At 39.6% G+C, this 13,368-nt stretch overlaps 1 protein-coding gene and 1 pseudogene across 1 annotated transcript; one reads left to right on the forward strand and one right to left on the reverse strand.

The window, feature by feature from the left end:
• Positions 1-1,925: 1,925 nt before the first annotated feature.
• LOC148092035 (translation machinery-associated protein 7 pseudogene) lies at positions 1,926-3,481 on the reverse strand (annotated as a pseudogene).
• Positions 3,482-6,885: 3,404 nt separating this feature from the next.
• On the forward strand, positions 6,886-8,855 carry FSHB (follicle stimulating hormone subunit beta). The gene is made up of 2 exons (XM_016206123.2): positions 6,886-7,044; positions 8,625-8,855. The coding sequence occupies exons 1-2, from the start codon at positions 6,886-6,888 to the stop codon at positions 8,853-8,855; spliced, it is 390 nt and encodes a 129-aa protein (XP_016061609.1).
• The last annotated feature ends 4,513 nt before the right edge of the window (positions 8,856-13,368 follow it).

Genomic DNA, 13,368 nt, shown 5'->3' on the forward strand with positions numbered 1-13,368 from the left:
GACCCGGGACACTCGGGGAGGAACTAACCTGCCTGAGATCCGGGCGAGAGCTGGAGGGGCAGCTTCCTCTCAGGCAGAAGGGCTGGCGGAGGCCTTGGCTCCTGTGGCAAGTCCTCCCCGAACACAGCCGGAGGGCAGGTGCCATGTTTGAGTTGCCAGCACCTGACTCCCACCTTTGGCCCCGCCCCGTGATTCCCGGAGGCCCCGCCCCTCCCCACCTGCAGGCTCATCCAGGCCATTTCCAGGGCTTTTCTCTGCAAGTGGCCTCTCAAGCCTCATGCTCAGGACTTTCCTAAAATCTCTCAAAGGAGCAGCAGCGGGCCCCATACAGCCTGATAAGCGGCCCCAGGCCTGGCACTAGCGGCAGCCTCCATTGGGTCATAGGTTGGCCTCTCGTGGACAACGCAAAGCCCAGCACAAGTAGCAGCCAACTATGGTTTGCTGTGTAGCTCATGCTGGGTGGCCCTGGGCAAGGCACTGCCACAGGCTGACTTTGCACTTCCCAGGAGGCCCCAGAGACAGTGCACCTGGTGGTCAGACTCGACCACGCTGGATTACAACCCTACCACATCCACGGGTGACACACTCCATCGAGAAAATCGATGACATAATAAAGTACCAATTTGAAATGAAGGCTACCTGAACTGAAATGAAGAATAATTTACAGGGAATCAACAGTAGAGTAGAGGACGCTGAGAATCAAATCAGCAATTTGGAACATGAGGAAACAAAAAACACCCAACCAAAAGAGCAAAAAGAAAAAAGAATCCAGAAATATGAAAATAGTATAAGGAGCCTCTGGGATAATTTCAAGAGGCCCAACATTCGTATTATTGGGGTGCCAGAAGAGGCAGAAAGAGACCAAGGAATTGAAAACCTATTTGAAAAAATAATTACAGAAAACTTCCCCTACCTGGAGAAAGAAATAGACTTACAAGTCCAGGAAGCACAGAGGGTTCCAAACAAGAGGAACCCAAAGAGGCCCATTAGCAAGACACATCATAATTAAAATGCCAAAGGTTAAAGACAGAGAATCTTAAAAGCAGCAAGAGAAAGGCAGTTAGTTACCTACAAGGGAGCACCCATATGATTGTCAGCTGATTTCTCAACAGAAACTTTGCAGGCCAGAAGGGAGTGGCTAGAAATATTCAAAGTGGTGAAAAACATGGAACTACAACCAAAATTGCTCTACCCAGCAAAGCTATCATTTAGAATTGAAGGTCAAATAAAGAGCTTCACAGATAAGAAAAAGCTAAAGGGTTTCATCACCACCATACCAGCACTACAGGAAAAGCTGAACGGTCTTCTTTAAGAAGCAGCTAATGAACAAAAGAATCTGACAAACTAAATAGATCCAGAGACATTGACACATGCAACAGACGATCATACTTCAGAAGAAAGAGGGAAGGGGGGTGGAGGGGGGGAAGAGATTAACCAAAGAAGTTATATGCATAACCCATGGACACAGCTAAGGTTGAAATGGCAGAGTGAGAAGAAATAAAGAGATGAGCCACTGGCATGATTATTATTATTTCTTTTTTATTATTATTTCTTTTTTACATAAGTTTCTTCTTTTTTTAATACATCTTTATTGATTTCAGAGAGAGGAAGGGAGAGGGAGAGGGGGAGAGATAAAAACATCACTGATGAGGGAGTCATTAATCGGCTGCCTCCTGCCCCCTACGGGGATCAAGCCTGCAACCCGGGCATGTGACCTGATCAGAAATTGAACTTCGATCTCGTGGATCATAGGCTGATGCTCAACTGTTGAGCCACGCTGGCCGCAAAAGTTTATTCATATACAACAGGCTCCAAAACCACACTTCATTCTAGCTCTAGGTGGTAAGAGATGCTATGATAGGGAATCCGGCATTAAAACACAAATGGAATTGAGAATCACCATTGCCTCAGGCACAAGGTTCAGCTCACTTTTTGCCAGATTTCTTAATTCCACCTTTGGCCAGGGGCCTTTCCCCAACCCTTGGCTTTTAGCTCCTCGAGCTTCTTCTGCTTCTCTTTTTGCTTCTGCTTGAATGCCTTATCTCCTCCATCTCCTTGGCCTGCTTCTGGGGCTGTTTCAGGGGCTTCTTGCTGCCTCTGTGGGTGGATGTGGAGCCTGCCACTCCTTCCCCAGAACCAGCCACAGGGAGCTGATGAAGATGTTTTACATTTACATTACAAAACATATATAAACACAGGAAAAAGAAAAGGATGCCAGACCATAACAGACAAGTAATTTATTAAGATATGAGCATGTACATAATTTCCTATTTTTAAATCTGAACATAAAGGAATGACTTGAAGACAAATTATTTATAAATGAAAGAAGAATCTAGGTCATTGAGTATATGCACAGGGAGGTTTTTTTTATTATTGATTTGATTTCATTGGTAGTAATCAGATTTTCTGTTTCTTCTTGATTCAGTCTTAGAAGATTGTATGTTTCTAGGATTTTATTCATTTCTTCCAGATTGTATAATTTGTTGGCATGTGGTAGTTTGTAGTATTTCCTTATAATTAGTATTTCTGTGTTGTCAGTTGTCACTTCTCCCCTTCATTTCTTATTTTGTTTATTTGGGTCCTCTCTCTTTTTTTCGTGATGAGTCTGGTTAAAAGTTTTTCAGCCTTGTTTATCTTTTCATAGAACCAGCTCTCGGTTTCACTGATCATTTGTGTTGTTATTTTTTCAACTCTATTTTGTTTATATCTGCTCTGATCTATCTTATTTCCTTTCTTCTACTCATTCTGGGCTTTGTTTGTTGTTCTTTTTCTAGGTCTTTAGGTGTAAGGTTAGATTGTTTATTTGAGATTTTTCTTGATTCTTGAGATAAGCCTGTTTTGCTATGAATTTCCCTGTTAGAACTGCTTTTGCTGTGTTCCATAGATTTTTGGTTCATTGTGTTTTCATTTTTATTTGTCTCAAGGTATCTTTTGATTTCTTCCTTGATCTCCTTGTAAACCCATTCATTGTTTAGTAGCATGTTTTTTAGCCTCCATGTTTGTGAGTTTTTCAGTGTTTTTTTTTTGTAATTGGTTTCTAGTTTCATATCACTCTGGTCAGAGAAGATTTTTTTATATGATTTCGATCTTCTTAAATTTATTGAGACTTGTTTTGTGGCCTGACATCTGGTCTATCCTGGAAAATGTTCCATGTATACATTTCTCCCTGGTGGACAGAAACCTCACTGCTTCTCACAGGCAGATGTTATGTGGGCACCTCTCCCCAGCTCTGGTGCTCTTTGATGTGAAACCTGGCTTGGGGTTTAGACCCCATGCTTCTCAGGGGGAACCCCTCAGCTTAGACATCCCTCTGGAATTCTTCCCAGTCTCAAAATGGCTTCTTCTGTAAGTCCTTGGTTATAAGACCTCTCTTCAGCTAGACTTCAATTAGTTATTCAGGATGACTGCTCTATAATTAAGTTGTAATTCTAGTTTGGGCTTGGGAGGAGGTGAGTATACCTTCCACGTACTCTGCCACCATCTTGGATCTCTCTCAAAATATTTCTAAATTCCAGGTATCACTTACATAAATGTTGAATTAGTACTTTCAGTGTTGGATACTTTGCTAAGTTCTGTCTTTGTCACACATTTGAAAAAAATCATAATCCTGGATAAATCCAACTATTTGTTACCCATTTGCCTGAAGCCTTGCTGTTAAATTGGGCAAAAGAAAGATGTACATGAGTGGTTTTGTTTTAAATTTTTTACCATAAACCTCAAGTGGACCCTTAATGCTAGTAACCTATTATACTACTATCTCACTGCTGACTCAATCCCTTTCCCAGTCTCAGACAACTACTCCAATCTTTTCCTCTCTCCACAAATCCCGGGCAATTCATCTACTATCCTTATTGTCAGATAATGATCTACATCTTACTTTACTGAAAAAATAAAAATAATCACAGGAGAGCTTGCACAGAGCCTATCTCCCCACCTACCATCCTCTGTACCCACCACACCTACCCATCCACAGAATCTGCATTCATCACACCTACCCAATCACCATCATCTATGCCCACCACACCTCCCTAACCAGCAGCATCTGCACCCACATCTGCCTCCCACCTGATACTAGGATGAGCTGTCCATTTTCTTGTCTAAAGTCAATCCCTCCACTTGTGCTCTAAAATCCATCTCTTCTTACCTACTCAAGAACTCTCCAGAAATTCTCTCTTCCTCCAACATCATCATTTTTCACTCTCTACTCAATCATTTGCATCACTACATAAACATGCAGTTATTTCTCCCATCTTAAAACATAACAATCAAAAGACAATGATCTTTACCCCACTTCCACTTCACCAAATCACCCATTTCTTTGCTCATCTTTGTAGCAAAACTCCTGGGAAAAGCCGCCTATATCAACTTTTTAAATACTTATATCTTGCCAATCACTTAAACACACACTAATCAGGGTTTTCATCCCTTTACTCCAAAAGAACTTCCCTAGCCAAGGACATTAGTGACCTTTACATTACTATGTGCATTGCACAATTCATGGTCCTCATCTTACTTAACCTGTCAGCAGCATTTGGCACAGTTGTCACTCCTCGATACACTCTCTTTACTTGACTTCTCTCCATTCCATTCTTTCCTCAATGGCCCTTCTCAGTTTCCTTTGGAAAAAGAAAGAAAAAAAACTTCACCTTATCCTTTTCCTCTTGATGTTGGCTCAACTCTTGGTCCTTTTATCTTCTCCATTTACACCCACTCTCCTAGGCTCATGTCAATGACTCCCCAAATTTATACCTTCAGCCAATGTACTATTTCTCCCAAACCTCAGATTCAGCATTCTACTTACATCTTCAAGACACCTCAAGCTCAACATGTCCATACTGAACTCCTTATCTTTTCCCAAAACTTACTACATCTACTACCATTCCATTTAAGTTGATAGCAAGTTATCTTTCAAGTTGTCCAGGCTAGAATCTTTAGAGTCATCATTGTCTCTTTTCTTTCTCTCAGAATCACTATTCATCCATCAGAAAATTCTGTTGGCTCTACTTTCAAAATATACCCAGAATCAGATTATGTCTTGTTACCTCCATTGCTACCACACTAGTCTGAACAAATATTTCTCACCTGGGTTGCTTCAATAGCATCTAATTGGTCTCCTGTTTCTACTTTTGTTCCCTACACAGCAGCCAGAAGGATACTTTTAGACCTAAATCAGATCATGTCACTCCTCTACTCAAAATCTTCCAATTGGTCCCCTCTTACAGACAGTCTAAACCAGTCTTTTCATTGGCCTAAAGGTCCTGCATGATTTCACTCCTGTTATATCTCTGACATCATATCCTAATATTTCCACTGTTGTTCCTTTGCTCCAGACACACTGCTTACTTAATAAATATTTATTAAACAAATCAATCCCTGTCTCTAAGGAGCTCATAGTCTACTGGGAGAAACAGAGGTAAATAAATGATTACAAACAGAAGATGGTGATTAAAGTTCTCTTCTGTCTCCCATTGAAAACTCTGGCAGGTAATGTTAAAAGCTGACAAATTTGCCAAGGCTGGGAGTGGTGTTAGAGAACACGGGGAGAAAGTAAGGACTTTTCAGGCAGAACAAACAGTGCACATGCAAAGATCTAGAGAAATAAGTCAGCAGAATATTTAGAGAATTAAAAGTAAAGCATCAAAAAATAACATTTGAGATAAGGAAATCTGGATGCGGGAGGTAAAAGTAAATATGGTTTATATTTTAGATAGGAGTCAGATCATGAAACACTTTCTGTTTGTTTCTTTCCTTACAGTTTTCAATATGATCACAAAGCAATTTATTAAATAACCATGTCATTTTGAAGCACCTCCTCAATAGTACCAAAGCAATACTTGGGAAGGATTCTGAATTCTCCAAGTTAAGGATACAAAAGAAAAACCTAGATAGAGTCACATTTAATCTGACAAGGTAAAGGAGTGGGTGTGCAACTATATCAAATTTAATTTGTACAAAATCATCATCTCTGCTAACATTATTTTGCTTAATCTACATTGTTTAGACTACTTTAGTAAGTCTTGATCTCCCCATCTATTTAAACACCGATTCACTTACAGAAAGCTTCAGGCTAACATTGGTCGTACTAATACCTGACAAATCCACAAGGTGTTAGTTGCACACAATTTTGTATAAAAGGCGAACTGAGACTGAATTCAGTCTACAGCTTTCCCCAGAAAAGGCAGCCAACCACAGGTGAGTCTCAGCATCTATAGTTATCAAGTGGTGACGGTTACTTTTGAAATTACGGATTTTTCAGGATCTGAAGAACAAATCTAGACCTTTTTAACTACCATCACATAGGAAATTTGTGCTTGTCAACCTGGCTTCTTAAATATGGGTAATAGAGTGTACTCCCTGCTAGCAAGCAATCAAGTTTATAGACCAATTGCCGGGTCTCTGAAATAAACAAAGGTGAACAAAAGCAAATGAAAATATTTATGAGATGCTAAAAATGATGAACTAACTTTGTAGTATAGAATTTTCTTTTTCTTTTTAAACAACAATAATCTTTAAAATGATAATGAAGGGACAAATATGATGATCACCATGACTTGCTTCAGAGTCATCACTTTAAGACTGTCAGCAGTAATACTCTAATCTTTAAATACTGCTCTACTTATATCATTATATTGGAGTTTTGACCTATAATGTTTCCACTTTGACCAAAAAAAAAAAAAATGAAAGAGGAGGAGGGTAAGAAGAACTATTTGTTCAAGAAATTAGGGAGAGAAGGGAAGGGAAGGGAAGAAAAATAATTGCTGGAGCAAATGTGACTGGCACAGAAGAGTAGACCGATTCATTTTGATTTGGTCAACTTACATAATGATTATAGCTCTTTGCTTTTTTGGTTTTTCATGGGCCTTAATTTTCGCTTCCTAGTCCAGGATGAAGTCGGTCCAGTTGTGCTTTCTTTTCTGTTGCTGGAAAGCAATGTGCTGCAACGGCTGTGAGCTGACCAACATCACCATCACAGTGGAGAAGGAAGAATGCCGCTTCTGCCTTAGCATCAATACCACCTGGTGTGCGGGCTACTGCTACACCCGGGTAGGAACTCTGCTTGGCTGGAAGCGAGGGTGCTGAGGGTCTGCAGAAGACAATTTTCAGTAATTCTCATTTCATCCGTATTTTAAGTTTCCCACATAACAGCCATGAGTTCTTTAGCCAATACTATCTGTGTTATGATTAAGGTTAATTACCATGATATCAGTTAGATATTTGGGTTTGGATTTGATGAGAGTAAATTTAGGGAAGTCTCAGATTTGATCTGATCATTTTGGTAATATGCTAACTCTGCATTTTTTAAAAAAAGGAATTCTATGCTAGAGTTTACATATGTATAAGCACGCATATATTTAGTAATAGAAGATCTACAATTTTCCCCAAAAGCTAATTTCTATGTAGATGTATTTTTATATATATTATGTATTTCCATTTCTATGTAACTGAAGCCATATCTTTGCAATAGACATAGTACCAAAGCATGTCTCTAAGCCAAATAAAAGCAGCCATGTTAAAAACATTGAGGGTTGTACTGGCCCTCCTGAATACAAATGCCAGCAAAGAGCCTGAGAACAAAACCAACCCTTGCAGACTATTAGAACCAAATGAATCTGCAAACTCACTCACTTCTTTATACTGTTGAGAAAACCAAGGCACAGAGGCATAAACCCACTAAATCATAGTCACACAGTTCCTTTGCATCAATCCAAGTAAGGAGACAGTTTCTACTTTTTCTTTATTTTTGTCCCCTATAGCACCTGGTTTTCTATGCAGAATTCTATTCTATAAACTGAAATTGAAAATAGCAACTTTTTCATGAGATATACTTTACTGGGTGGCAAATAAGTGTGATCAACCCCCGCTGATTGCACAGTTTATTGTACCTGCTTAGGATATAGACCTGGTAGCATGATACTGAAATAAATAAAACAGCGGTGCGAATGTCTTCCCTCAGTGCAAATAACTTTTATTAGAAAGTGTTGGGACACACCTGTTTTGCCTGGATTAAAAGTTCTTATATGCAAACCATGTATTCATTGGCACTGAGAGCACTACAAAATATAAAGTACTTAAGGGAGGAAATGCCTACAAGACCAGGGAATATTTATAATCTTACGTGAGCCTTCATAGTCATGCCAAGCTAAGCATTAACATTCCATATTATGTCTCTTTGACTTTCTATCAAAACACAAGGACAATGTATTTAGAAACATTTTCTGAGAAATTAAACTTCAGTGTTTTATGGTATAAGTCATCAGTAGCACAGTTCTCGACTAAGTACAAAAAATCGGCTTAAAAGATTTGTCATGTTTCCCTTGCTCATCATTTTTCTGTACTGAAATTCAAAGTTTCTCTGTGGTTTGAGAAATAATTAATATTTTGATGCAGACATAAGGAGTAGGAAAAGGAATGAATCATATTTTCTGTAAGATTTCCAGAAGCAGGAACATGGTATAGCACAGAGGTAGATCATTTCTCAGATCCTGTTCCCTCAGTTAGGAATTTCATAAGTGAGCTTCAGTAGGTGAATGTTAGAGCAAGCAGTATTAAATTCCTGTCTCGCTTTGATTAAGCTAAGTAGAAACTCCCAGAATACTGTAACCTAACTCTACTCTTCTACTCAGGATCTGGTGTACAAGGACCCAACCAGGCGCAATATGCAAAAAGTATGTACCTTCAAGGAACTGGCGTATGAGACGGTGAGAGTGCCTGGCTGTGCTCACCATGCAGACTCCGTGTACACATACCTAGTGGCCACTGAATGTCACTGCGGCAAGTGTAACAGAGACAATACTGACTGCACCGTGCAAGGCCTGGGGCCCAGCTACTGCTCCTTCAGCAAAATAAACGAATAAAGAGAAATGGACATTTTAGGCTGCCTACCCTTTCCTGAAGGACCAAGATATCTAAAAATTCCGTGTCTGGACAACATGCTCAGGCTGCAAGCCACTGTGGGCTCGGGGAGCATCAGACCCCACTGATCTCGGCTCTCCAGCTTGAGAGTGCAAGAATTGAGAGTGGTGGAGCCAGGAGCCCAGCCCCATTCAACCCTGTACCCTAGCTCTGGTTCCATAAGTTTTATTTAGTCTTACTTAACTTATAGGCACATGGATGCTTTGTGTTTAATAATCTTAGAAATCCTCTTGGCAATCCCTTCCTCTAAGAGATGGGGATACCTACACCCAGAGGGAAGAAATGAGATGGGAGTGGGTGAAAGTACTCAATGCAGCATTCCTCTGCTAGACTCTTGGGCCCTCATCTTTTTCATGATTGTAGCCTCAGTGTCTAGTACCATGCCTGGAAGTTAGAAAGAAACTCAACAATGGCTTCCTTAAGGAAAGTAAGATCAGAAAGGTAGGGGATAGGAAAACACTGAAAAAGCATGGCTGACGAGGCTGCCCCAGCAACACTAGTCAGTCCGCGGGAGGGAGGGTGTCAGTTCCAACGCACCTCCCCTCCCCGCTGGCACATGAGCACTGGGACGGGATGCTCCTCTACGAATTGCTCGGTACAGAGAGGGATGAAGGTTTCCAAGCTATTACTACCAAGCCCTTTGGATAGAGACAAAAGCAAGAAATGTTAATGTGGGCCTGTGGAAATCAGCCCACATCTATTTCCATCATTTAAACAAATTGAACAAACACTGTCAGGCTCCTGCAGAACTCCCTTTGGAAAGTAAAACAAAACAAAATTGTGTCACCCTGCTCTCCAGGCTGGCATTCACTCCTTGGAATAGAGGGGGGTTTGAAAGTAGGTTTGAAAGCAATTTCAGCAACTTATTAAGTACATTTACCTTATATCTACAAATATATTTGTGTACATGAAGAGCTGTTTTAGAAAGAATTAGCCATGAGGAAAAGGAAAACCTGCAGTTTTCTAGAATCCTCTTTGTATCAGTCTTCTGTTTTGTCTAGTCGTGTTCTCCCAGATCTTTAATTTCTTTCAAGAAGGTACATACTGAAACTATTTCATGAGTTAGTTTCTTTTAAAGATGTCACCTCTCTTAGTTATGTACTTGCTTCACACTTACAATGTTGAACTAACTTATTTCGATCTTACCTTAGTTTTTAAATAAAGATGCTAGCCACTAGAGTCACAGATTTGAATTTTTTCACAAACAGCTAACATATGTGCATGCTTATAATGTTAGCGGAAAAATCTCTTAATGTATAATTCCTAGGGCTTCAGTATATATTTCCTCTCCTTGCCTCTGAAAATATTAAAAGTGATTTGGTTGCATTTCTAAAAGTACTTCTTTAAATTTTCTGTCACTTTATGAAATCATTTTCTAATGTGGTAGGGAAACAAAACAACAAAGCTAAGAGAGAATCACAGAGTGGGTGGGGACCCTGGAGATTCTCTAGTTCATTTCTTAACATTTCAAGATGAAAAAATTAAAGGCCCAGGATGTTAAGATCACAGCCAAGATCACAAAGACTGTTTGTGGCAGCACCAGGATTAGAACCCTGGCTTCCCAGCTCTTGGGCCAGCTCTCCTGTGAATATTCCACCATACTAAGGAGTCATCCTGGCAAGGCAAGGACTGACACAAAATTGTAGGAATTAATAATCAGCTCTGTCCATTCAAGTCTGGTATTGAGTGTGGCTTATAGCTATATTCTCTACAATGTTTGGACACATTGAAATTGGGGCTATCATAACAAAGTTTAACAAGATGCTTTAAATTATAACATAGCCTTTTCTGTCTCCCTATACTATTTTTTTTTTTTAAATATATCTTTATTGATTTCAGAGAGAGGAAGTGAGAGGGGGAGAGAGAGAAACATCAATGATGAGAGAGTCGTCATTGATTGGCTGCCTCCTGCATGCCCCTGACTGGGGATGGAGCCCAAAACCCGGGCATGTGCCCTGACTGGGAATCGAATATCGATCTCCTGGATCCTAGGTTGATGCTCAACCACTGAGCTATGCCTGGCTGGGTTTCCCTATACTTTTGGAAATCAAAATAATTGCCTTCCCATTAGAGGTAGTACAAGGCAATGGCTCCAAAGTTAAGGTGTCTTAATCATCTTGACCAGACATGTCATCTTGAACAAGTCACTTAAATTATCTGGACCTCAGTTTCCTTAACTACAAGTTTAGACATTTCTTATGTTGACACTACATTGCAATTCATTGTCAACTCAGATTTTTATGAAAGCTTTGCCACCCTCTTATTTAAGATATCGCTGGCCTGTCCCCGTTAGTTCATGCTGATATAATAGAATACCACAGACTGGGTGGCTGATAAACAACAGAAATTTATTTCCCACAGTTCTGGAGGCTGGGAAGTCTAAGACCAAAGTGTTAGGAGATTTGGTGTCTGAAGAGATCCTGCTTCTTGGTTCATAGATGGTGGTCTTTTTTGCTGTGTCTTTGCATGATGGCAGGGGAAGGAAGGGGCTCCCTGGGGCCTCTTATGTAAGAGTACTTATTCCATTCCATTCTTGAGGGCTCGGCCCTCTTGACCTAATTACTTCTCAAAGGCCCCACCTCCAAATACCATCACATTGGCAATTAGGTTTCAAAATATAAACTTTAGAGGGATGCAGACATTGAGTCTATAGCATGGCCTTTGAGAATGAAACATGAACAACCTTCCTTATCCACCAAATGGAAGGAAATCTATAGTTCAAAATGGTAGACAATTTCAGAATTGAGCAGACAGACATAAACAAAATCTTAGCTTAATATAATCGAATATGAAAGTTGGGCCAGTGATTTATATACATAAGTTCCTAGAAATATTTTTAAACTGTCTTAGGAATTTGCATTTAAGTCATTTATATTCACTACAACAAAAACAGTACTTCAATTTATAAGGCACCTCTAGGCATTTCATTTGTTAGGCTGATTTACAGTAAATTGGCTTATTGCAGCATAATAAAGAATAGTCTTTGCTATATGCCACTAAAATAAATTAATCAAGTGATTTAAAATTGAATTTTCACACTACAATCTTGTTTTGTTTTCTCACATATACAAAATAATAGCATCTATCATCATTTAAAGCCAATAATATGATTTGTACTCTGCAGAAACCAACAAATTAAAAACCAAAGCTTTGCATTAGTAGCAACAGAAACAGCCAAGAGTGTTTGAGAAATGAGTATGATTTTTCCTTCACTGCTACTATAGCACATGAAATCTGGGAACAAATGGAGCCTAGTGCAATTGTGTGATTGTTTTAGAGGCTGTAACATTTCAGGACAATGCAAATGGCTTCTCACATTAAAAAGACATTAAATCGCTCATCAATTTAGAAGAAAAGTTGTATGCAACTGCTCTCGGATTTTAAAATACATTTCTGTGAAAAATTACCTCGGAGCTACAGGAGACCCTGAGACTATTGTGATATACCTCTTCGTGTATGCTAGAAGTGATGGCAGCCCTCCCAGGGTTGAGAAAGGCAGCAGTTCTGTTGTTCAAAATATTTAAAGTGAGTGATTAATCATGAGCTGTGTCAAAGGCATGTGAAGTGATGGAAGATGGAAAAACTGAGAAACCAAGTGGCTTTGTGGAGGAGGAGTAATCAACCCTTGATTAATTCTGCTAATGGAAAGGAGTGTTGTGGATAACACAAACACCATTACATGCCAAATGGAAACTAGCCTGAGTTTGTCCCAAAAAATGTAAATTGAAATTTTTTAAGATATGAAATGTTCCTCCCACGAAACTGTCATCCATGGGGATAGGTCTATAATTTAACCCAAACACTATCTTTGAAATAATAATTCCTTGGGGTGTTAAAGAAGTTAGGATAACAACATCTGACAAAGGGAATACATTCTAGATACATCACTCCTAGAGTAAGCATAATTCTCTATGTACTGCCCCAATGCCTATCCACTAGCCTTAAGATGGACTGACAACTGCAAAGGTGAAAACTTATTTGTTCAAAAATAAAAGTTCTGCCAGAGTTTCCCAAAGTCACTAAGAATAGATGGGTCTGATAAAATAGATTAAAGTATTCCAGGTTTATTAAAGGTTTTCTTTTGCACGTATAACGAGCAGGGCTGCTTCACAAATATAGTCACAAAGACAGGGAGAGCAGCCCACTCTTCACCAGCTACTTCTATCTAGCCTTGCAGCATGGATGTTTATACAAGCTTTCAAAAAACAATATTCAGCGGGCATTCTGTCCCAGGCAGAATGCTTGATACTGAGGACGGACTGGTGAAAAAAAGCATACCTACCTGGTCACTCCCTGATGGAATATAGCACCCAGCAACTCTGAGCACATAATAAACGTACAAGAAATAGAACTGTTTTTTCCTCTCAAACATTCATTGATTTCTGAAATCTCTCTTGGCTGAGCATCCAGCTGCTAAAACATCAACTTATATTTTTAGAAGAAAGGTTGGGATAG

This window comes from Miniopterus natalensis, chromosome 11, assembly GCF_054644295.1.
Source record: "Miniopterus natalensis isolate mMinNat1 chromosome 11, mMinNat1.hap1, whole genome shotgun sequence".
Taxonomy (NCBI): domain Eukaryota; kingdom Metazoa; phylum Chordata; class Mammalia; order Chiroptera; family Miniopteridae; genus Miniopterus; species Miniopterus natalensis.

Excerpts from the sequence above, each read along its gene's own strand:
- FSHB (XM_016206123.2), top strand. The coding sequence starts at position 6,886 with ATGAAGTCGGTCCAGTTGTGCTTTCTTTTCTGTTGCTGGAAAGCAATG. Across the intron at positions 7,045-8,624 it reads CGGGCTACTGCTACACCCGG|GATCTGGTGTACAAGGACCC; the intron begins GTAGGAACTCTG and ends TCTTCTACTCAG.